This window comes from Haliotis rufescens, unplaced genomic scaffold (assembly GCF_023055435.1).
Source record: "Haliotis rufescens isolate VD_foot unplaced genomic scaffold, xgHalRufe1.0.p SCAF_14, whole genome shotgun sequence".
Taxonomy (NCBI): domain Eukaryota; kingdom Metazoa; phylum Mollusca; class Gastropoda; order Lepetellida; family Haliotidae; genus Haliotis; species Haliotis rufescens.
This window is the reverse complement of record NW_025963824.1, coordinates 34,375,108-34,397,433: the sequence shown is the minus strand read 5'-3', so window position 1 is coordinate 34,397,433 and position 22,326 is coordinate 34,375,108. Positions and strand designations below refer to the sequence as shown.

Here is a 22,326-nt window from a genome sequence, read left to right as displayed (position 1 = left end):
ATGTTTCTAAATCTATATTATTATACATAAGACATATAACGGATATATATTGGAATGTCTAATATGTTAAAAACTATAGCTGTGTTCATAAAACATTCATTCTACGTACACAATTCATAGCACTGGAATGACTACAGTGGCAATAGTGAGTGAGTGAGTGAGTGAGTATGGTTTTAGGCCGCTTCTAGCAATATTCCAGAAATATCACGGCGGGGGACACCAGAAATGGGCTTCACGCATTGTACCCATGTCGGGAGTCAAACCATACTCACTCACTCACTCACTGAAATGCTGTGGAGCAACTGAAACAATCGCTTATTATAATTGAACCGAGGCACAGTTGTGTAGCTTCTGGTCACCTTCTACACCCTGATGACAGATACTACTCTTCAGCATGTCGAGGTTTACTTATCACCCATCATAGGAAACACCGGGACAAACTAACCTGGTCTGTAGACATGTAACAGTGAGCCAATCAACGCAAGGCAAGTGTCAACATAACTAACCTGGTCTGTAGACATGTTACAGTGAGCCAATCAACGCAAGGCAAGTATCAACATAACACTAACCTGGTCTGTAGACATGTAACAGTGAGCCTATCAACGCAAGGCAAGGAACTAACCTGGTCTGTAGACATGTAACAGTGAGCCAATCAACGCAAGGCAAGTATCAACATAACACTAACCTGGTCTGTAGACATGTAACAGTGAGCCTATCAACGCAAGGCAAGGAACTAACCTGGTCTGTAGACATGTTACAGTGAGCCTATCAACGCAAGGCAAGTATCAACATAACTAATGTATAACAGACCACGTATAGAACTGTAACGTCTCCTGCTTAGATAGAAAATATATAATGGAACCAAAATATTCAAAAGTTTTAAAAAGACACCTGCCACGTTCTAACACTGGTTTCAATCATCCACTTCAACAATGGCTTTGGTGGAACAACTCCCATGGCTTTGGTGGAACAACTCCACGTTTACACGTGCTTTTCCGAACCATTTTCATGAGTAAATTAATGTAAATTTGTACAGCCCTTGTTTTGAAACAAGCAATGGTACATGACATTAAATGTCAAGATATCCAAAGTGTGCGGTGAATCCACCACTACATCTTGCGTGTGTACTTCTACCCCGGCGCCACCATCTTGCCAGTCATTCTCGAGCGTCACACCATCTTGATAGTCATTCTCGAGCGTCACACAATCTTGACAGTCAATCTCGAGCGTCACACCATCTTGACAGCCAATCTCAAACGTCACGCCATCTTGACAGTCAATCTCAAACGTCACACCATCTTGATAGTCATTCTCGAGCGTCACACAATCTTGACAGTCAATCTCGAGCGTCACGCCATCTTGACAGCCAATCTCAAACGTCACGCCATCTTGACAGTCAATCTCAAACGTCACGCCATCTTGACAGTCAATTCCAAGCGTCACCTCATCTTGAAGGTCATTGTCAAGCGTCTCCTCATCTTATCTCAACCAAAATCAAGTGTTTCCTGAAACGTCACGCCTTTTGACAGTCAAATATTTCGAGAAGCACCTCACCATCTCGACACTCGTCACCACACGTCCTGGTGGTCCACATCGTAGTGCCTCACGCCATGCAACTGTCCTGCCCGAGACCTCGGTATGCAATCCGAAGTGCCGCTTGAAACATCGCACCATCCTTATGTGCCACCCCAAGTGTCTCTTGAAACATTGCACCATCCTTATGTGCCACCCCAAGTGTCTCTTGAAACATTGCACCATCCTTATGTGCCACCCCAAGTGTCTCTTGAAACATCGCACCATCCTTATGTGCCACCCCAAGTGTCTCTTGAAACATTGCACCATCCTTATGTGCCACCCCAAGTGTCTCTTGAAACATCGCACCATCCTTATGTGCCACGCCAAGTGTCTCTTGAAACATTGCACCATCCTTATGTGCCACGCCAAGTGTCTCTTGAAACATCGCACCATCCTTATGTGCCACGCCAAGTGTCTCTTGAAACATTGCACGATCCTTATGTGCCACGCCAAGTGTCTCTTGAAACATTGCACCATCCTTATGTGCCACGCCAAGTGTCTCTTGAAACATCGCACAATCCTTATGTGCCACCCCAAGTGTCTCTTGAAACGTCCCCCACCTCGACATTCTGCCATCACAAGTGCCTCTTGAAACGTCCCCTACCTCAGCATTTTGCCATCATAAGTGTATCTTGAAACGTCCCCTACCTCGACATTCTGCCATCACAAGCGTCTCTTGAAACGTCCCCCACCTCGACATTCTGCCACCCCAAGTGCCTCTTGAAACGTCCCCCACCTCGACATTCCGCCACCCCAAGTGTCTCTTGAAACGTCCCCCACCTCGACATTTTGCCATCACAAGTGCATCTTGAAACGTCCCCCACCTCAGCATTTTGCCATCACAAGTGCCTCTTGAAACGTCCCCTACCTCAGCATTTTGCGATCACAAGTGCCTCTTGAAACACCACTTTACGTTCCCCTCAGTTGCATCCTGAGACAGCACACTACTCAGAAACGAAACAACTCGAAACTTACGAAATGGGTACAGCAGAGTTGATCACATGAGAACTGTTTCAACCTGTAACCCGCCTCATGAGTCCTCGCTTCGGTCATATCTGTTTGGTGTGACTGGGATGCACGTACACGAGCACAGCGGGGTGTCACAGCTTCCGTCTAGAGAACAACGAGACTGACACATGGTCCACAGACGGGCGAGCCTGGCCCCGCCAAAGGACCGCGTCCTGGGGCCACACTCTACAATTTGATCTTGTGGACAAAATGAGGATGATGTGGTTGTTGGTGTGGTTCTTGTCGTCTGAGGAATCGTAGATGTGGTTGTTGAGGTTGTTGTTGTTGTTGTTGTTGTTGTTGTCGATGGAGTCGTTATTGTTGTTGTTGTGGGTGTTGTTGCTGTGGTCGTTGTCGTGGTAGTGGCTGTAGATGATTGCTGTCCGGAGACTTGCATGAGACCGAAGTCCATCAGAAGGTTTTTCAAGGCATCTAAGACTCCAGGTTCCTGAAGTTGATTAGCAGCAGTAGCTGGTGTTGTGGAGGAAGTTGGAGCTGTAGCTGTAGTGGGTGTAGTGGTAGTTGCAGTAATGTCAGTAACATCTTCAGTGGAAAAGGCGCCTGAGGTCGTAGATTTAGCTGAAGTTGTTTTAGATACAATGGGTGCAGTAACAGCGGTTGCTGTAGCAGTTGTAGCTGAAGTAGTAGTGTCAGTAGCCGATGATGCTGATGTAGTAGATGTGGTTGTAGTTTTTGTTGTGGTTGGAGTACTAGAAGTGGTCAGTGTAGTAGTTGTAGAAGTTGTTGTAGTTGTTGATGTAGTAGTTGTAAGAGTTGGTGTTGTGATTGGTGTGGGAGTTGTGGGTGTTGTTGTTGTAGCAGTTGTAGTGGTTGGTGTAGTAGCTGTAGTTGTTGGTGTAGGAGTTGTAGTTGTTGGTGTAGTAGTTGTAGTTGTTGGTGTAGTTGTTGTCGTGGTCGGTGTTGTAGTTGTAGTGGTCGGTGTTGTAGTTGTAGGAGTTGTTGTAGTGGTTGGTGTGGTAGTTGTAGGAGTTGTTGTAGTGGTTGGTGTGGTAGTTGTAGGAGTTGTTGTAGTGGTCGGTGTAGTAGTTGTAGGAGTTGTTGTAGTGGTCGGTGTGGTAGTTGTAGGAGTTTTAGTGGTTGGTGTGATAGTTGTAGGAGTTGTAGTGGTTGGTGTGGTAGTTGTAGGAGTTGTAGTGGTTGATGTAGTAGTTGTAGGAGTTGTAGTGGTTGATGTAGTAGTTGTAGGAGTTGTTGTAGTGATCGGTGTAGTAGTTGTAGGAGTTGTAGTGGTTGATGTAGTAGTTGTAGGAGTTGTAGTAGTTGTAGGAGTTGTTGTAGTGATTGGTGTGGTAGTTGTAGTGGTCGGTGTTGTAGTTGTTGGTGTAGTAGTTGTAGTTGTTGGTGTAGTAGTTGTAGTGGTCGGTGTTGTAGTTGTAGTGGTCGGTGTTGTAGTTGTAGGAGTTGTTGTAGTGGTTGGTGTGGTAGTTGTAGGAGTTGTAGTGGTTGATGTAGTAGTTGTAGGAGTTGTTGTAGTTGGAGGAGTTGTTGTGGTCGGTGTTGTAGTGGTCGGTGTTGTAGTTGGAGGAGTTGTAGTGGTCGGTGTTGTAGTTGTAGGAGTTGTAGTGGTTGGTGTGGTAGTTGGAGGAGTTGTAGTGGTCGGTGTTGTAGTTGTAGAAGTTGTTGTAGTGGTCGGTGTAGTAGTTGTAGGAGTTGTTGTAGTGGTCGGTGTTGTAGTTGTAGATGTTGTTGTAGTGGTCAGTGTGGTAGTTGTATGAGTTGTTGAAGTGGTCGGTGTGGTAGTTGTGGGAGTTGTAGTGGTTGATGTAGTAGTTGTAGGAGTTGTAGTGGTTGGTGTAGTAGTTGTAGTGGTCGGTGTTGTAGTTGTAGTGGTCGGTGTTGTAGTTGTATGAGTTGTTGTAGTGGTCGGTGTAGTAGTTGTAGGAGTTGTTGTAGTGGTCGGTGTAGTAGTTGTAGGAGTTGTAGTGGTTGATGTTGTAGTTGTAGGAGTTGTTGTAGTGGTCGGTGTAGTAGTTGTATGAGTTGTTGTAGTGGTCAGTGTGGTAGTTGTATGAGTTGTTGTAGTGGTCGGTGTAGTAGTTGTAGGAGTTGTAGTGGTTGATGTTGTAGTTGTAGGAGTTGTTGTAGTGGTCGGTGTAGTAGTTGTATGAGTTGTTGTAGTGGTCAGTGTGGTAGTTGTATGAGTTGTTGTAGTGGTCGGTGTAGTAGTTGTAGGAGTTGTAGTGGTCGGTGTTGTAGTTGTAGGAGTTGTTGTAGTGGTTGATGTTGTAGTTGTAGGAGTTGTTGTAGTGGTCGGTGTAGTAGTTGTATGAGTTGTTGTAGTGGTCAGTGTGGTAGTTGTATGAGTTGTTGTAGTGGTCGGTGTAGTAGTTGTAGGAGTTGTAGTGGTCGGTGTTGTAGTTGTAGGAGTTGTTGTAGTGGTTGATGTTGTAGTTGTAGGAGTTGTTGTAGTGGTCGGTGTAGTAGTTGTATGAGTTGTTGTAGTGGTCAGTGTGGTAGTTGTATGAGTTGTTGAAGTGGTCGGTGTGGTAGTTGTGGGAGTTGTAGTGGTTGATGTAGTAGTTGTAGGAGTTGTAGTGGTTGGTGTAGTAGTTGTAGTTGTTGGTGTAGTAGTTGTATGAGTCGTTGAAGTAGTCAGTGTAGTAGTTGTAGGAGTTGTAGTGGTCGGTATAGTAGTTGTAGGAGTTATAGTGGTCAGTGTAGTAGTTGTAGGAGGTGTTGTGGTTGATGTAGTAGTTGTAGTTGTTGGTGTAGTAGTTGTATGAGTTGTTGAAGTGGTCAGTGTGGTAGTTGTGGGAGTTGTAGTGGTTGATGTAGTAGTTGTAGGAGTTGTAGTGGTTGGTGTAGTAGTTGTAGTTGTTGGTGTAGTAGTTGTATGAGTCGTTGAAGTAGTCAGTGTAGTAGTTGTAGGAGTTGTAGTGGTCGGTATAGTAGTTGTAGGAGTTATAGTGGTCAGTGTAGTAGTTGTAGGAGGTGTTGTGGTTGATGTAGAAGTTGTAGTTGTTGGTGTAGTAGTTGTAGTGGTCGGTGTTGTAGTTGTAGGAGTTGTAGTGGTCGGTGTGGTAGTTGTAGGAGTTGTAGTGGTTGATGTAGTAGTTGTAGGAGTTGTTGTAGTGGTCGGTGTTGTAGTTGTAGGAGTTGTTGTAGTGGTAGGTGTAGTAGTTGTGGGAGTTGTAGTGGTCGGTGTAATAGTTGTAGGGGTTGTAGTGGTTGGTGTAGTAGTTGAAGTTGTTGGTGTAGTAGTTGTAGTGGTCGGTGTTGTAGTTGTAGGAGTTGCAGTGGTCGGTGTAGTAGTTGTAGGAGTAGTAGTGGTCGGTGTAGCAGTTGTAGGAGTCGTTGAAGTGGTCAGTGTAGTAGTTGTAGGAGGTGTTGTGGTTGGTGTCGTAGCTGTAGTTGTTGTTGGTGTAGTAGTTGTAGTGGTCGGTGTTGTAGTTGTAGGAGTTGTAGTGGTCGGTGTTGTAGTTGTAGGAGTTGTAGTGGTTGATGTAGTAGTTGTAGGAGTTGTTGTAGTGGTCGGTGTTGTAGTTGTAGGAGTTGTTGTAGTGGTCAGTGTGGTAGTTGTAGGAGTTGTTGAAGTGGTCGGTGTGGTAGTTGTGGGAGTTGTAGTGGTCGGTGTTGTAGTTGTAGGGGTTGTAGTGGTTGATGTCGTAGTTGTAGTTGTTGTTGGTGTAGTAGTTGTAGTGGTCGGTGTTGTAGTTGTAGGAGTTGTAGTGGTAGGTGTGGTAGTTGTAGGAGTTGTAGTGGTCGGTGTGGTAGTAGTAGGAGTTGTAGTGGTCGGTGTAGTAGTTGTAGGAGTTGTTGTAGTGGTCAGTGTGGTAGTTGTAGGAGTTGTTGAAGTGGTCAGTGTGGTAGTTGTGGGAGTTGTAGTGGTCGGTGTAGTAGTTGTAGGAGTTGAAGTGGTTGGTGTAGTAGTTGTAGTTGTTGGTGTAGTAGTTGTAGTTGCAGGTGTTGTTGTAGTGGTCGGTCTAATAGTTGTAGATGTTGTAGTGGTTGATGTAGTAGTAGCTGTTGTAGTTACAGCGGCATTGGTTGTAGGTGTACTGGTAGTGGTTGTCATTGTTGATGTGGTGGTCATGGCAGTAGTACTAGTTAATGTAGTTTTAGGAGTAGTGGTAGTAGTTGTTGTCTGTGTATATGTAGATGGAGCAGTTGGTGGGATACGTATGCCCTTACGTGTTGAGGTGCTGGGTTGTGAGAAAGTATTTGATGGTGGAGATATATTAGTAGCAAAAGCAGCTACTGTAACTGTACTAGATGTTGTCGATGCAGTGGATGTAGATGCTATAGACCTAGTTTCAAAACTAGCTGGTGCAGCTAGAGACTCAGCCGATGTATTCCCAAGGTCAAGGGCAGTTGATGGGATAACTGTAGATATGGGGATGGACATCGCCGGTACAGATGCAGGGCCCGATTCTTTGGCAACTGTTAAAGAGGTGCTTCTCCTTGTCACACTAACAGAAGAATAATCAGCACCAACATCCTTGGAGGCAGGCAGTATGAAGTCACGAGGGTTTGCCAGTAGTATGCTGCCTAGTACATGGGGGTTATTCCTGAGGGAGATCGAGTCCAGTACATTCAGATCACTGCCTCTTTTATTGTTTTCACTTACAGGTTTGAATGATGTCACAACATTCCCATTACGATGAGGAATAGGGAACCCAGGATCTGCAGAATGACTCCTTGGTAATAGGTTCTTCTCGTACAGCCATGATAAAGGAGTCAGCGTATGGAAGTTTGCGAAGTTAAAGCCAGATGGTTTACTGAGAACAAAGCTGTTCCTGTTATTCTTGACGGGCATCACTGGAGCATGTCCTGTGGCATGCACTGCGGAACTTGAACCAGATCTGGTTGAAGCAATATTAATTTGCTGAATTCCTGCAGGCCCATGTCTTGTGCTGGGCACTGATGAAATGGGAGGTTCGAAATGAGGTGCCGTTGATAGAGTTAAGGTAGGGGTAAAGTGTGTTGTTCGGGGAGCTTTTGGGGCTGAGGTTGTTGGTGGTGTTGTCAATGTTGATTTTGATTTTGTAGACATTTCTGAGACATTTAAATGGGTAGTAGATTCATCACTAATTGGAAATTCTGTCGCTGCTGCTGTTAGGATTGACGTTGAAGAAGTCTTTGTGGTCGATGTTTGGGCAATGGTTGGGGTAGTTTTTGGAATAGATGTTGGCGGTGGAGTGTATGTTGTTATGGTAGGCGATCCAGTATATATTGTACTTGATGCTAGAACTGTCACCAAGGCAGGTGATTCAGTCGTTGTTCGAGACGTTGTAGGAGCAGAGGTTATGTTAGTTGTTGGGACAGCTGTTGATGTTGTTGTTGAGGTAGGTTGTGTGGCAGGTGTTGAAGATGTTGTTGTAACATTTGTTGAGACAAGTGTTGAGGTAATAGTTGTATATATAATTGGTGTAGTTGTTGAGGTAGTGGAAGTTGTTGTAAATTCAATCATTGGGATTGCTGTTGTGGTAGTTGTTGCAGAAGATAATTCAAAGGAATCTGTTGATGGCGGAACATGTGGTAGAGTTGTTGCGGACGATGGAGAGGCTGTTGTTTCAGTTAATATGGAAGTCTTTGGTAAGAATCTTGGCATAGTTATTGGAGTCACAGGGGAAGTCAAAGGTACAGCAGCTTCTTCCGTCAACCTCTGGTCCAGAGTGATATTTTGCATTAGCATTTGTTTGAGTTTTCTTAACAATTCTGCCTTCTTTCGCATTGTTAGGTTTGAATTGTCTGTTTTGTTGCTGCTACTTGGAGGTATGACACGTGTGACATATAGATCACTGGGATCATGTTTTCTTGTATGAATGTCTTCTGTGGAGGAGGGCATATTTCCTCCAGCTTGCGACGTACCTGACACAGTTGGAATGATGTCTTGCACGGCATTCTGCCTTGGAGTAGAACCAGTTGGCACAGTAGTCACCAATGATGACATTTGAGTGGTGAGTATTCCTAGTTTAGTTGTAACCTGTTGTGTTCTCGTCATTCTTCTAGACGATTCAGTTGTCATATTATGGATGAACATTTTCTTCAACTTCAGTAAAAGCTCTGTCTTCTTCTGTGTTCTTGATGTAGCTTTGGTTGAGATGCCTGAATTAATCATAGTGGTAGTTGCCTTAGGTAATGCCTCTGTCACTGTTGGGCGAAAAGTTACACTTGGTTCGAATGCAGTGGCAATCCTGTTCTGTTTACGTAGATTGTCAGAACTGGTAAGCGTCAGCCTTGTCCTTGGTGGATGAGTGGATGACATGGGTGGTGTTTTGTTTCCATGAAGGACATCCTGCTTTATACTCGCTTTCAGAGTCAGATTGCTTATCATCATCTGCCTGAGCATGTTAAGAAACTCCATCTTCTTCAGGTTCACATCAACAAGAACATCAGCAGTCATCAACGACGTAGGTGGTGTACTAGTTGAAGATGTACTTCTAGTGGTTGTACTCCTTGTAGCTGATGTTGTTGGTGTACTCGCTGGAGTATAGGAAGTTGAGTCAGTGGATGTGGATGTAGAGGTACGACTAGTTGTGTCTATATTTGTACTATGTAGCTTTGGCGTAGTTGTAGCGGTCGTAGGGGTAGTGGTTGTGGTTGTACTACGTGGCTTGGTCGTAGTTGTAGTTGTAGCAGTCGTAGGGGTAGTGGATCTGGTTGTACTAGGTGGCTTGGTCATTGTCGTAGTTGTAGTTGTAGAGGTCGTAGTAGTTGTAGGATTAATGGCAACAAAAGACATCTCTGTTTTGGTTGTTGCATTATTAGAAAGCATCTGTCTTAGTTTCCTCAACAGCTCTGCCCTATTTTTGTTTCCCATCAGAGAAGGCCGAAATTCAGAGAGCATTCTTGGTGTCTGGGGAATATTTGTCGTAGTTGTAGCGGTCGTAGAGGTAGTGGTTGTGGTTGTACTACGTGGCTTGGTCGTAGTTGTAGTTGTAACGGTCGTTGGGGTAGTGGATGTGGTTGTACTAGGTGGCTTGGTCGTAGTTGTAGTTGTAGCAGTCGTAGGGGTAGTGGATGTGGTTGTACTAGGTGTCTTGGTCATTGTCGTAGTTGTAGTTGTAGAGGTCGTAGTAGTTGTAGGATTAATGGCAACAAAAGACATCTCTGTTTTTGTTGTTGCATTATTAAAAAGCATCTGTCTTAGTTTCCTCAACAGCTCTGCCCTATTTTTGTTTCCCATCAGAGAAGGCAGAAATTCAGAGAGCATTCTTGGTGTCTGGGGAATCTTTGTCGTAGTTGTAGCGGTCGTAGGGGTAGTGGTTGTGGTTGTACTACGTGGCTTGGTCGTAGTTGTAGTTGCAGCGGTCGTTGGGGTAGTGGATGTGGTTGTACTAGGTGGCTTGGTCGTAGTTGTAGTTGTAGCAGTCGTAGGGGTAGTGGATGTGGTTGTACTAGGTGTCTTGGTCATTGTCGTAGTTGTAGTTGTAGAGGTCGTAGTAGTTGTAGGATTAATGGCAACATAAGACATCTCTGTTTTGGTTGTTGCATTATTAAAAAGCATCTGTCTTAGTTTCCTCAACAGCTCTGCCCTATTTTTGTTTCCCAACAGAGAAGGCTGAAATTCAGAGAGCATTCTTGGTGTCTGGGGAATCTTTGTCGTAGTTGTAGCGGTCGTAGGGGTAGTGGTTGTGGTTGTACTACGTGGCTTGGTCGTAGTTGTAGTTGTAGCGGTCGTTGGGGTAGTGGATGTGGTTGTACTAGGTGGCTTGGTCGTAGTTGTAGTTGTAGCGGTCGTAGGGGTAGTGGATCTGGTTGTACTAGGTGGCTTGGTAGTAGTTGTAGTTGTTGTGGTCGTAGGGGTAGTGGTTGTGGTTGTACTAGGTGTCTTGGTCATCGTCGTAGTTGTAGTTGTAGAGGTCGTAGTAGTTGTAGGATTAATGGCAACATAAGACATCTCTGTTTTGGTTGTTGCATTATTAAAAAGCATTTGTCTTAGTTTCCTCAAAAGCTCCACCTTATTTTTGATTTCAGAGAGCATTCTTGGTGTCTGGGGAGTCTTGGTTGTATTGCTGTGAGCAGCTTGACGTGCGATAGATACATGCCCGTTTTTAGGAATATCGGTATTACCTCTCCCTACATCAGGCTTGTTGAAAGATGAAGCATGGGTGGCATCCTTCCACTCAGTCATGGGCGTGGTTCTATTTGAGGCTCGTTCAGCTCCCCTAAATACATGTGTAGTAGCAAGGCCACCATCCACCGAATCAAGCATGGGCGATTTCCGGTGATCAATGGTTCTATTCGTGTTTGGTTCAATTCGTCTAGACACAGATCTACTGTCGGATTGATTCATGCGATATGTAGATGTGAATGAGGTTGCCACATCCACATCATTTTGGTTATTTGAAGAATTTGACAAAATTGTTTGTAACGTTTCTTGTGATCTGTTAGGTATAGGCTTGTTGAGGATCGCTTCACCTGTTTCGGTATTTTGATACATTCCTTTCCCTGGTACTTGGCTGGTTATTTCTTGATTTCTGGATGAGTGTTCAGTGACATTTCCTTGTACTATTCTGGGTGGTTTAACGGAAACATCCTGATGGTTAGATGACTCAACTATGCCCTGAGTGTGACTTACAGGTGCTCCACTTGTAGAATGTGGCACTGCCGCACTGCTGCCTTGTTGGTTCCAGTTGAAGCCTCCTGATGTCACCCGGCCATTAAAAGATGAGCCAATTCTTCCTGCTATAATTGGTATTCTTACTGGTGCCTTGTTGGGCCCTAAGTTATTTATGCCATGAATATTTGTTAATGGTACCCCAACTCCAACAGTGAAAGGTGCACTTTGTGGAGCTCGTTCACTGGTACTCTGCAAAGCTCGTTCAATGGTACTCTGCAAGTGATTTTTATTCAAATTTGTGTTTCTTCCATTGATATCAGAACGCACAGGTTGGTTTATAGGATTTTGAAAATGATCTATCACGAAAGAAGTATCACTCTTTTGTCTGGTTGACTGGGATGTTCTTTGCGAAAATTTATCATTCATCAGTTGAATATGGTGCTGATGACTCAACTCTTCAGATCTCCTGTTGGATGGAATGAATTGTTTCCTATTATGTGATGGCTTATGTGCTGGATTGGAGGACTGTTGTCTTGTTCTCCATTGCATGTTATCCCAAGTGCTATGACCAGACCCTATCATTGCAGGTTGATTTGTGTTTTCATTCCTTCTTCTCACAGATTGCACTGGAATGTTCAAAGAACTTCTATGATGCTGAGTAGCATACCCTCTAGTGTTTCTGAAGGTGTCTGACATTTGACTTATTGATAGACTTGACTGTCTTGAAGGAACTTGTGAAACAGTAGCATTGTTTTGGTTCATCTCATTCACTGTGCCTGATATTGTGGGACCTGCCTGCTTCCCCTGGATAGAAGATTGTGTTCTTGGTATCTGCTGAATGTCTCCATTCTCCCTTGACAAAGATTGCACAGATATAGCAAAAGATGTGTCTTCATGTCCAGAAGTCTGCAAGCTATTGTTTCTCAACTGGTTTGCCATGTGATTTCTTGGTACACTCGGTTGACTAAACAGCACTTCTGAAACATCGGAAGTGCGTTCCTGTTTTGGATCGGCTCTTTCATTAGACCTGATCCTGCCTGTTGGCATCCCACTGTTGTTGCTTGTTCTAGGGAAGGTCTTCTTCGCTGGGACTGATGCTTGTGGTCCTATTATCTGAGGAATTGTATTCATAATACTGTGATGAGAACCCGAACGGAAATGTGTATGTTCGTTTCTGATCCCTCTTCCTTTGGTAGATAGGTTCAAGGAGAGGCCCTGGGGCTCAGCTGTTGGCAAGTTATTTGCAAAAAGTGTCATCTGACGCCTTGGTGGACTTGGTCGACTTGGAGGAGCTGTTGAAACATTGGCATATTTCTCCATATTTATTTTGAGTGACGTTTTATCACGTACATTGGGTTTTGCTTCAGATGGCATAACTCTATTGTTGCTACGTGCTCTAGGTAAGGTTGCCTTTATTTGGTCTGACAATTGTGAATTTGTTCTATTTTGGATAGTTTTCCTATTACTCCTAAGGGACCATGTATTAGCTGAATTATTTCTGTTTTCAATCCTCATTCCTAAATATTGTCCAGGTGTGTTAAACAAACCATGTTGGCGTTGAACACTGTGTCCAACATTTCCTTTTAAATTGTTTAGCATTTGTCTTGACAAACTTGGTTGACCTGATGGAACTCTTGAAATACTTGAATTGTCCTCCTTCATTATGGCATTCAAATCATTCACCTTCATCTGATCTAAACTTGTGGAAACTGTTCCTAAGCTATGGCCCTCTTTGACACTGTGCTGTGCTACTCTCCCCAATTTGTTTAAAGTTGAACCATTTGCTTGAGCATCTGAAGCAGGCATTTTCCCAACACCTCTTTGTCTGGCAGTCCTATTTTGAAGAAGCTTTGTAGAGCTACCTAGTCCAGGATGGATTGGATTGGTAATCCTTGCTTTGACGTTTCTTGTAGTTAGACCTAGTTGTCTCCTAAGCTGCATAATAGAAACGTTATTCCTTACAACTGGTCTGAACTTGCTAGACGTTTTGGGTGCTTGCAGTGTAATGTTTCCTGCATTAACTCCAGGCTTCGAAATGCTGGGCGTATTTACCACCCTTTTCCTAGGTACAAAACCTGATGAAAGTCCAACCTTAGTACCTGGATCACTCGCCTGGGTACGCTTCTGATGTGCACTGTCTTGGCCCTTTTCTACCTGCTGTTCTTGTACAGGTTCCAATGATGAGTCCATCTTGTCTTTCAATTGACGAAGTAACATCAACTGTTGTTTTCTGTTGTTATTAGAGTCCGTCCATCCTGATGATTGCCCTCCAAGTCTCATGTGGAGTAGTTGCAGCCTTCGTTTATCCTGTTTGGATGTTGGTAAGAGGTGTCTTATGTTCGTCGTTTGTTGATGAGCTTGAAACCTATTCATATTGTTGTTCACAAAAGCCAATTTCCTTCTCTGGCTACTATAGTGATCTTGTTTATTTCTTGATAAGTCTTGAATTGTTTCCTTTTTATTTCCATTGTGTCCATTCTGTAACACACCTTGGAATTGTCTGTGAGATGGTGAAGGCAGACTAGGATTATGTTGACTGGACTTTGGTCGAGCTACCTGGTTCAAGTTACCTCCGCCTGGTGTGCTGTTATTAGCTTTACGGAGTTTGGCCCTGGATGAACGTAGTCTTTGTTGCATCTGCTTCTGAGACTCAATGTTTCTCCTCAGACGTAAAAGCTGTTGCCTTGTCAGACCATGTATTTGGCGCTTTTGTTTGTGTTCATGTTGAATGGCATGCTGGTTGTGATATTGCTGTTGAATCTGATGTTTGTACTGATGCTGAGGTTGGTGTTGATCCTGTCGCTGATGGGGATTTTGTGGTTGATGCTTATTCTGCAGTTGATGTTGATTCTGAGGTTGGTGTTGATCCTGTCGTTGATGGGGATTTTGTGGCTGGTGCTGATTCTGCGGTTGATGTTGATCCTGTCGTTGATGTTGGTCCTGTCGTTGATGCTGATTCTGCAGTTGATGCTGATTCTGAGGTTGGTGTTGATCCTGTTGCTGATGGGGATTTGGTGGTTGATGTTGATCCTGTCGTTGATGTTGATCCTGTCGTTGATGCTGATTCTGCGGTTGATGTTGATCCTGTCGTTGGTGTTGGTCCTGTCGTTGATGCTGATTCTGCAGTTGATGTTGATTCTGAGGTTGGTGTTGATCCTGTCGTTGATGCTGATTCTGCGGTTGATGCTGATTCTGAGGTTGGTGTTGATCCTGTAGTTGATGGGGATTTTGTGGCTGGTGCTGATTCTGCGGTTGATGTTGATCCTGTTGTTGATGTTGATCCTGTCGTTGAAGCTGATTCTGCATTTGATGCTTATTCTGAGGTTGGTGTTGATCCTGTTGCTGATGGGGATTTGGGGGTTGATGTTGATCCTGTCGTTGATGTTGATCCTGTCGTTGATGCTGATTCTGCGGTTGATGTTCAGGTTGGTGTTGATCCTGTTGCTGATTGGGATTTGACGGTTGATGTTGATCCTGTCGATGATGCTGTTTCAGCGGTTGATGTTGAGGTTGGTATTGATCCTGTTGCTGATTGGGATTTGACGGTTGATGTTGATCCTCTCGTTGATGCTGTTTCAGCGGTTGATGTTGTTTCTGAGGTTGGTGTTGATCCTGTAGTTGATGGGGATTTTGTGGTTGATGTTGATCCTGTGGTTGATGTTGATCCTGTCGTTGATGCTGATTCTGCGGTTGATGTTGAGGTTGGTGTTGATCCTGTTGCTGATGGGGATTTGACGGTTGATGTTGATCCTGTCGTTGATGCTGTTTCAGCGGTTGATGTTGTTTCTGAGGTTGGTGTTGATCCTGTAGTTGATGGGGATTTTGTGGCTGGTGTTGATCCTGTAGTTGATGGGGATTTTGTGGCTGGTGCTGATTCTGCGGTTGATGTTGATGCTGTCGTTGATGTTGGTCCTGTCGTTGATGCTTATTCTGAGGTTGGTGTTGATCCTGTTGCTGATGGGGATTTGGTGGTTGATGTTGATTCTGTCGTTGATGTTGATCCTGTCGTTGATGCTGATTCTGCGGTTGATGTTGATCCTGTCGTTGATGTTGGTCCTGTCGTTGATGCTTATTCTGAGGTTGGTGTTGATCCTGTTGCTGATGGGGATTTGGTGGTTGATGTTGATTCTGTCGTTGATGTTGATCCTGTCGTTGATGCTGATTCTGCGGTTGATGTTGATCCTGTCGTTGATGTTGGTCCTGTCGTTGATGCTTATTCTGCGGTTGATGTTGATCCTGTCGTTGATGCTGATTCTGCAGTTGATGCTTATTCTGAGGTTGGTGTTGATCCTGTTGCTGATGGGGATTTGGTGGTTGATGTTGATCCTGTCGTTGATGCTGTTTCAGCGGTTGATGTTGTTTCTGAGGTTGGTGTTGATCCTGTAGTTGATGGGGATTTTGTGGTTGATGTTGATCCTGTGGTTGATGTTGATCCTGTCGTTGATGCTGATTCTGCGGTTGATGTTGAGGTTGGTGTTGATCCTGTTGCTGATTGGGATTTGACGGTTGATGTTGATCCTGTCGTTGATGCTGTTTCAGCGGTTGATGTTGTTTCTGAGGTTGGTGTTGATCCTGTAGTTGATGGGGATTTTGTGGCTGGTGCTGATTCTGCGGTTGATGTTGATCCTGTCGTTGATGTTGGTCCTGTCTTTGATGCTGATTCTGCAGTTGATGCTGATTCTGCAGTTTATGTTGATTCTGAGGTTGGTGTTGATCCTGTCTTTGATGCTGTTTCAGCGGTTGATGTTGTTTCTGAGGTTGGTGTTGATCCTGTAGTTGATGGGGATTTTGTGGCTGGTGCTGATTCTGCGGTTGATGTTGATCCTGTCGTTGATGTTTGTCCTGTCGTTGATGCTTATTCTGCGGTTGATGTTGATCCTGTCGTTGATGTTGGTCCTGTCGTTGATGCTGATTCTGCAGTTGATGTTGATTTTGAGGTTGGTGTTGATCTTGTCTTTGATGCTGATTCTGCGGTTGATGTTGATTCTGAGGTTGATGTTGATTCAGTAGTTGATGGGGATTTTGTGGCTCTTGCTGATTCTGCGGTTGATGTTGATTTTGAGGTTGGTGTTGATCCTGTCTTTGATGCTGATTCTGCGGTTGATGTTGATTCTGAGGTTGATGTTGATTCAGTAGTTGATGGGGATTTTGTGGCTGGTGCTGATTCTGCGGTTGATGTTGATCCTGTCGTTGATGTTGGTCCTGTCGTTGATGCTGATTCTGCAGTTGATGTTGATTCTGAGGTTGGTGTTGATCCTGTCTTTGATGCTGATTCTGCAGTTGATGCTGATTCTTAGGTTGGTGTAGATTCTGTTGCTGATGGGGATTTGGTGGTTGATGTTGATCCTGTCGTTGATGTTGGTCCTTTCGTTGATGCTGATTCTGCAGTCGATGTTGATTCTGAGGTTTGTGTTGATCCTGTCGTTGATGCTGATACTGAGGTTGGTGTTGATCCTGTCGTTGATGTTGATTCTGATGCTGACGTTGACGTTGATTCTGATGCTGATGTTGATTCTGAGGTTGTTCCTGATCCTGACGTTGACGTTGATTCTGAGGTTGACGCTGATTCTGATGTTGATGCTGATTCTGTGTTTTTATCTGATCATGGCGTTGATTCTGATCCTGACGTTGACGTTGACTTTGATGTTGTTTCTGATCCTGACGTTGACGTGGCTTCTGATCCTGACGTTGCTTCTGATTCTGAGGTTGGTGCTGATTCTGAGGTTGAGGCTGATCCTGACGTTGAGGCTGATCCTGACGTTGACGTTGATTCTGAAGATGATGCTGATTCTGAAGATGATGCTGATTCTGATGTTTATACTGTTTCATATGTTGCCCTTCTTTCGACTGCAGGTGCTGAAGCTGACTTTTGTGCTGGTATTCATGGTGCCATAACTGAATATGTTGCCGATGATACAGTTGTTGCTTCTGCCCAATGTTCAGATGTTGAGATGTTAAAACTGAGACACCCTTGTTGTTTGATTCCTTTGAAGGTGGCATTTTCACACTCAGACCTGACGTAATGTGAAAATCTAGTTGTTCAAAGGCGTCATGCCCCCGTCTCGGTCCTTTCATTTTTGTTGGTGTGACTTGATAATGCGGGGTTTTCCTGTGCCTGGCTCCACTATGGTTTGTAGTTTCAGCATTCTTGTTGATGTTGTAAAGATGTTCTAACTTTCTTGTTTCATATTTATCGCTATGTTGTGATTCGTGGTGTTTCAGCCTGCTTAGAGGACAATCTGCACTTGGGAACTGCACCACCGTGGATGGGAGTGGTGCCTGGAGAACTATTACAGTTGAAGAAGGCATGATGAGCCGGACATCTGAAGTGCTCGTAGTCTCCATTACTATAGGAGTGGCTTCATGCTTTATAGCATCAGACACTGAGAGTTCAGGGCCCGGTGACGATACTCCCTTTGAAACAGTCACTGGGTCGGATGGCATCCTGGAGATAGATGCTAATGTTAATGTACCGCTCACGTCTACGTTTGATTGAAGCATAACTGACGTTCCCTCCACATCACCAGCTGCGGTGACATTTCTGGACATACGTTTGTCGGGAAGTGCATCAACAGGTTGACTGACAGAGGCACTTTGATGCATTCTTGGCGTGTGGAGATGAGTATCAGTCACGGGGAGTACAGAACTGTCGTGAGATTCTGAGAATGGATCCACATCTGAAGACTTAGTCACAAAGGTCTGTACCATGTAAGTCTCTGTTTTAGTAGGCTCGATGAACAAATGTGATGGATCTGAAATATTCACCAAGGTGTCCTCTGCATTCCCCACGCTTACAGTTCTTGTATTGTGCACAACCGCATCGTATGATGAGTGAGTGGTATTGATCATTGGTGTATGCTCCCCCCTAGACACGGAGGAACTATCACCATTGCCATCTGAAACATAGGGAAGAGTGTCCGTCTGCAGGAACTCGCTCTCTGACAAAGGGTGGGGAAAAGGGACAATTGTTGAGGAGGGCTGGATGTCAGTATGATGTGAAGGCTGAAGCTGATTTGTTGTATGAATACTATTGATAGGTACGGGCGAGTTGGACAGCATTTGAGACACACGATGGACGCCGGTTCCAGGACTGTGAGTAGTCTGGCCACTGTTCATTGCCAGGACACTATCAGCTGGGTACGCAAAGTTACTGAAGTACATTTGACTCAGTACATGTAAATAGTCCGAGTAGTGTGCTTCTGACGGTGTCTGTTGGGTCTGCCCACTGTCCTTAGATTTAGATTGGCGCTGAAGTTTATTTTTCAGGTCCTTATCGAAAGATTTAAGTAATGCATGAGGGAACCCAGTGTAGCTCTTTACGTTGGATGATGCGAATTCTGTCTTCTTATGCGTCTGTTTCTGAACATTGAAAAACCCGGAGGCCAGGTGGTGCAGCATTCGCAACTGTTCATCCTTGTTGGGTTCTTTCTGTAACTGAAAATAAAAACCAACTGTAGTTATTCTTGTTTGTTTGTTGGTTGGTTGGTTAACGCCGCACTCAGCAATATTCCAGCTATATGACGGTGGTCTGGAAATAATCGAGTCTGAACCAGACAATCCAGTGACTGACATCATGAGCATCGATCCAAACAATGGGATCGATGACATACATCAACCAAGTCAACGAGCCCGACCACCAGATCCCGTTAGTCGCCTCCTACGACAAGCATTGTCGCCGTTTATGGCAAGCATGGGTTGCTGAAGACCTATTCTATCCCGCATCTTCACGGGTCGTAGTTATTGTTGACAATTGTTCGTAAATCAACTCCATGATATTAAATACAATCATAATGTTGACTTTTTCAAGGTCATTGTGGTTGAAGAAATATTTTCCCGAAAATATTAAAGATTGGAAACAGTCATTGTTAATATTTCTCAAATTTGACCAAACTCAGTTGACCCTGTATTTATTGTTGGTATTTGAGGGTTAAAACACCTTTATTTATTTGACAAACTGAATTCCTCAGTTAATTAAATGCAGTGCAGTTGCTGATACTTGTAGACTTTCGTAGTAGTTTGTGTTTGTGTCTCTTTCAATTTTGACCATGGTAATTGTTGATAAAACAGTTTCATTATTTTCTAAACTGACTCGACCGCCTCCGTGGTCTAGTGGTAGAGCGTCCGCCCGGAGAGCGGAAGGTCCGAGGTTCGATCCCCAGCGGCGTCATACCAAAGACGTTATAAGATGGTACGTGTTGTTACCCTATCTGACGCTCGGCATTAAGGGGCTAAAACAAGGATTGGTCGGCTTGGAGTCCGTATACTGTGTCTGAGTGGGGTACTCATGTTAAACTGCGGCATGGTATCTCAGTGGACTTTCACTATAAATCGTCGTCAGTCCGGACTAGTTCAAGCAGCCACACACACGCAATAATCTTGGGCGCGCCGTTAAACCCCATTCCACCTCACCTCACCTCTAAACTGACTCTCTTAGTTAATCAAATGCAATGCTCTTGTTCACCTTTTTCAGATTGTTGTAGTACTGGTTCCAGTTATCAAATTGGTTTAGCTACGATAATAAGATGTAACGTTCACTGATGTGTATGTCTATCACGTGACATTTGGGAGAACAAATTGCTCCGAAAACCAAATCAACCTCACTTTTTTTTCTTACAGAAGTCATGAATCCTTTGATGACAATGCAATTACACACCTGTCACTCACAGTAACCCATACGCCCAGATGTAAAACAATGCTGGCTTGTTTTACTAGTCCAACATTAACGTGTTTTTCTTTGTTTGAGTATGCACATGGTTTTGTCGCTTTTCTTCTTATTGGCTACTCCCACAGCTTAAAGTACAAACCTATATAACTCCAACTATTTCACGAGATCAAAAACCCTCAGGTGCTCAAACATCCCTTTTTTGACACTCAAGAGGCGCTTTGACAGCGCAGTATCATTTATCAAATTTAAATTTCAAAGAATGTTTCCCATTCCTGCTTAACGTCAACTTGTCAGTTATAGTCACGTGACATCTGCCTTTCAACACGTGACACAAGCGTTTCCAGAAATACCACCACTTGTCAATAAAACCTGAAACGTGACCCTAGAATTAGTGAGTGAGTGAGTATGGTTTTACGCCGCTTTTAGCAATATTCCAGCAATATCACCCATGTCGGGATTCGAACGACCCTAGAATTAAGAATGACTGTTATAAAAACACTGACAAGTTAAGTCGAAGATGCTTCAACATCAATACACATATTATATGTTTAATGATAAACTCAACTTAATTAAGTGAGTGAGTGAGTATGGTTTTACGCCGCGTTTAGCAATATTCCAGCAATATCACGGCGGGGCACACCAGAAATGGGCTTCACACATTTTACCCATGTCGGGAATCGAACCCGGGTTTTCGGCGTGACGAGCGAACGCTTTAACCACAAGGGTACCCGACCGCCCCCAACTTAATTAAAAGTTAATGATATAATGTACTGATTATTTGTTTATGTCTGTATATGTGAGGCCAGCTGAAACATGTTTACATCAGGTGACGGATGAACGTGGGTGAAGAGGAAGGGTTATTTGTTCTTCTCTATTTCTTCACCGATTTAATCTCGACTCCCTGATCATTATACCCCCGGCTAAATAGGTCTTCTGTATCCCATGCTTATCGTAAGTGTCGACTAACGGGATCTGGTAGTCAGGCTCGTAAACATGGTTGGTACATGTCATCGTATCGTGACAAATATATACTCTGCAAATGTTCTGCATATCTGTCTACATCCACACAAAAAATGAGTGATTGAGTGAGTTGGGTTTAACGCCGCTATTAACAGTATTCCAGTTACATCGCGGCGTGTCTGCTTAATATGGGAGGAAAGCCCGAAGTCTCAGACTTTTACCACTTCGGTGAAACCCACGAGCACGGGTATGGTGCTGATAAACCTAGAAACATAATCAGGGCGAACCGGGATTCGAACCAACGATCATAGGTTTCTGGCGTGCCAAAGGGACGCAACTCTGCACAGCGAATCGCGGCGCCTCAGCTGACTAGGCCACCCGTGCCCCCGGACGTCGCTTTGAACGGTATTTTAGTTATTTCACGGCGTGTCTGCTTGATATGGGAGGAACACCCATAGTCTGACAGTCTGACAGTCAGACATTCAGACAGTCAGACAGTCAGACAGTCAGACAGTCAGATAGTCAGATAGTCAGACAGTCAGACGGTAGAAACCCATTGACATGGTTATAGTGCTAGAATAAACAATCTCTTTACACTGATTCATGTTCCGTGTCTGACGACTTGTATGACCGCAGTAAGCTGAAACATGACGCGTGTGTTACATATCCTACATCAAGTTTGGGAGGGCTTACTGTTACGTATTTAACTAACATTGTCATCAATAACATCATGTCAGACGGGGGATCTTTTTACTTCCGTCAACTCAACCAGAAAATCCAGTGATTGTGATCATAAGTATCAATCTACGCAATTGGGATACGAAGACGTGCATCAAACAAGTCTGCGGCCCTGACCACCCGATCCCGCTACTCGCCTCTTACTAAAAGCATAGTCGCCTTTTACGGCAAGCATGGGTTGCTGAAGACCTATTCTACTCATCGTCTTCACAGGTCGACTAGCTAAACCGTTGCTCTACTCTCAACAGTCTCTCTACCGTAGAGTGGAGGGTCCCGGGTACGATCCCCGGCCGCGTCATACCAAAAGACGTTAAAATGTGGTACTTGTTGTTTCCCTGTCTGGCGCTCGGCATTAAGGGGCTAAAACAAGGACTGGTCGGAGTCAGCATGGTATCGCTCTCTCCTCTCTCACACACACGCACGCACGCACGCACGCACGCACGCACACACACATACACACACACATTTCCGTGGCAAAATTGTAAAGATTCAAAGAGTACAATATCTATTTACATGTACATGCTTACTTGTGTGTGGCCACAGTTATGTTAATTGTGTTAACATCTCTTTCATTCATCTTGGTTTTCTGTATGTATTATACAAATGTGTGATAAACAGTCAGCACTACCATGTACTTCTGTCGTTCACGACATAGGGGTTCACCTAAACACGTGTATATCCCCTTCAACAGACAGTGGGGAGCCTGGCGTGACGAGAGAACACTTTAACCTCCAGGGATACATTTACCTACAACCCTTATACCGGCAGTGAGGAGCCTGGCGTGACGAGAGAACACTTTAACCTCCAGGAATACATTTACCTACAACCCTTATACAGACAGTGGGGAGCCTGG

At 44.3% G+C, this 22,326-nt stretch overlaps 2 protein-coding genes and 1 pseudogene across 2 annotated transcripts; 1 reads left to right on the top strand and 2 right to left on the bottom strand.

The window, feature by feature from the left end:
* Positions 1–2,675: 2,675 nt before the first annotated feature.
* LOC124121966 (GATA zinc finger domain-containing protein 14-like) lies at positions 2,676–13,390 on the bottom strand. Its single transcript, XM_048395487.1, has 5 exons — positions 13,210–13,390; positions 8,416–9,030; positions 6,803–7,374; positions 5,719–6,527; positions 2,676–2,973 (listed from the first exon to the last, which is right to left on the bottom strand). The coding sequence occupies exons 1-5, from the start codon at positions 13,388–13,390 to the stop codon at positions 2,676–2,678; spliced, it is 2,475 nt and encodes an 824-aa protein (XP_048251444.1).
* A 335-nt stretch (positions 13,391–13,725) lies between these two features.
* On the top strand, positions 13,726–15,374 carry LOC125379238 (cytadherence high molecular weight protein 1-like). The gene is made up of 3 exons (XM_048395486.1): positions 13,726–14,901; positions 14,957–15,189; positions 15,371–15,374. Exons 1-3 carry the CDS (start codon positions 13,726–13,728, stop codon positions 15,372–15,374), a joined length of 1,413 nt encoding a protein of 470 aa, XP_048251443.1.
* The window catches only part of LOC125371692, a 44,172-nt pseudogene continuing 37,134 nt past the window's right edge, over positions 15,289–22,326 (bottom strand).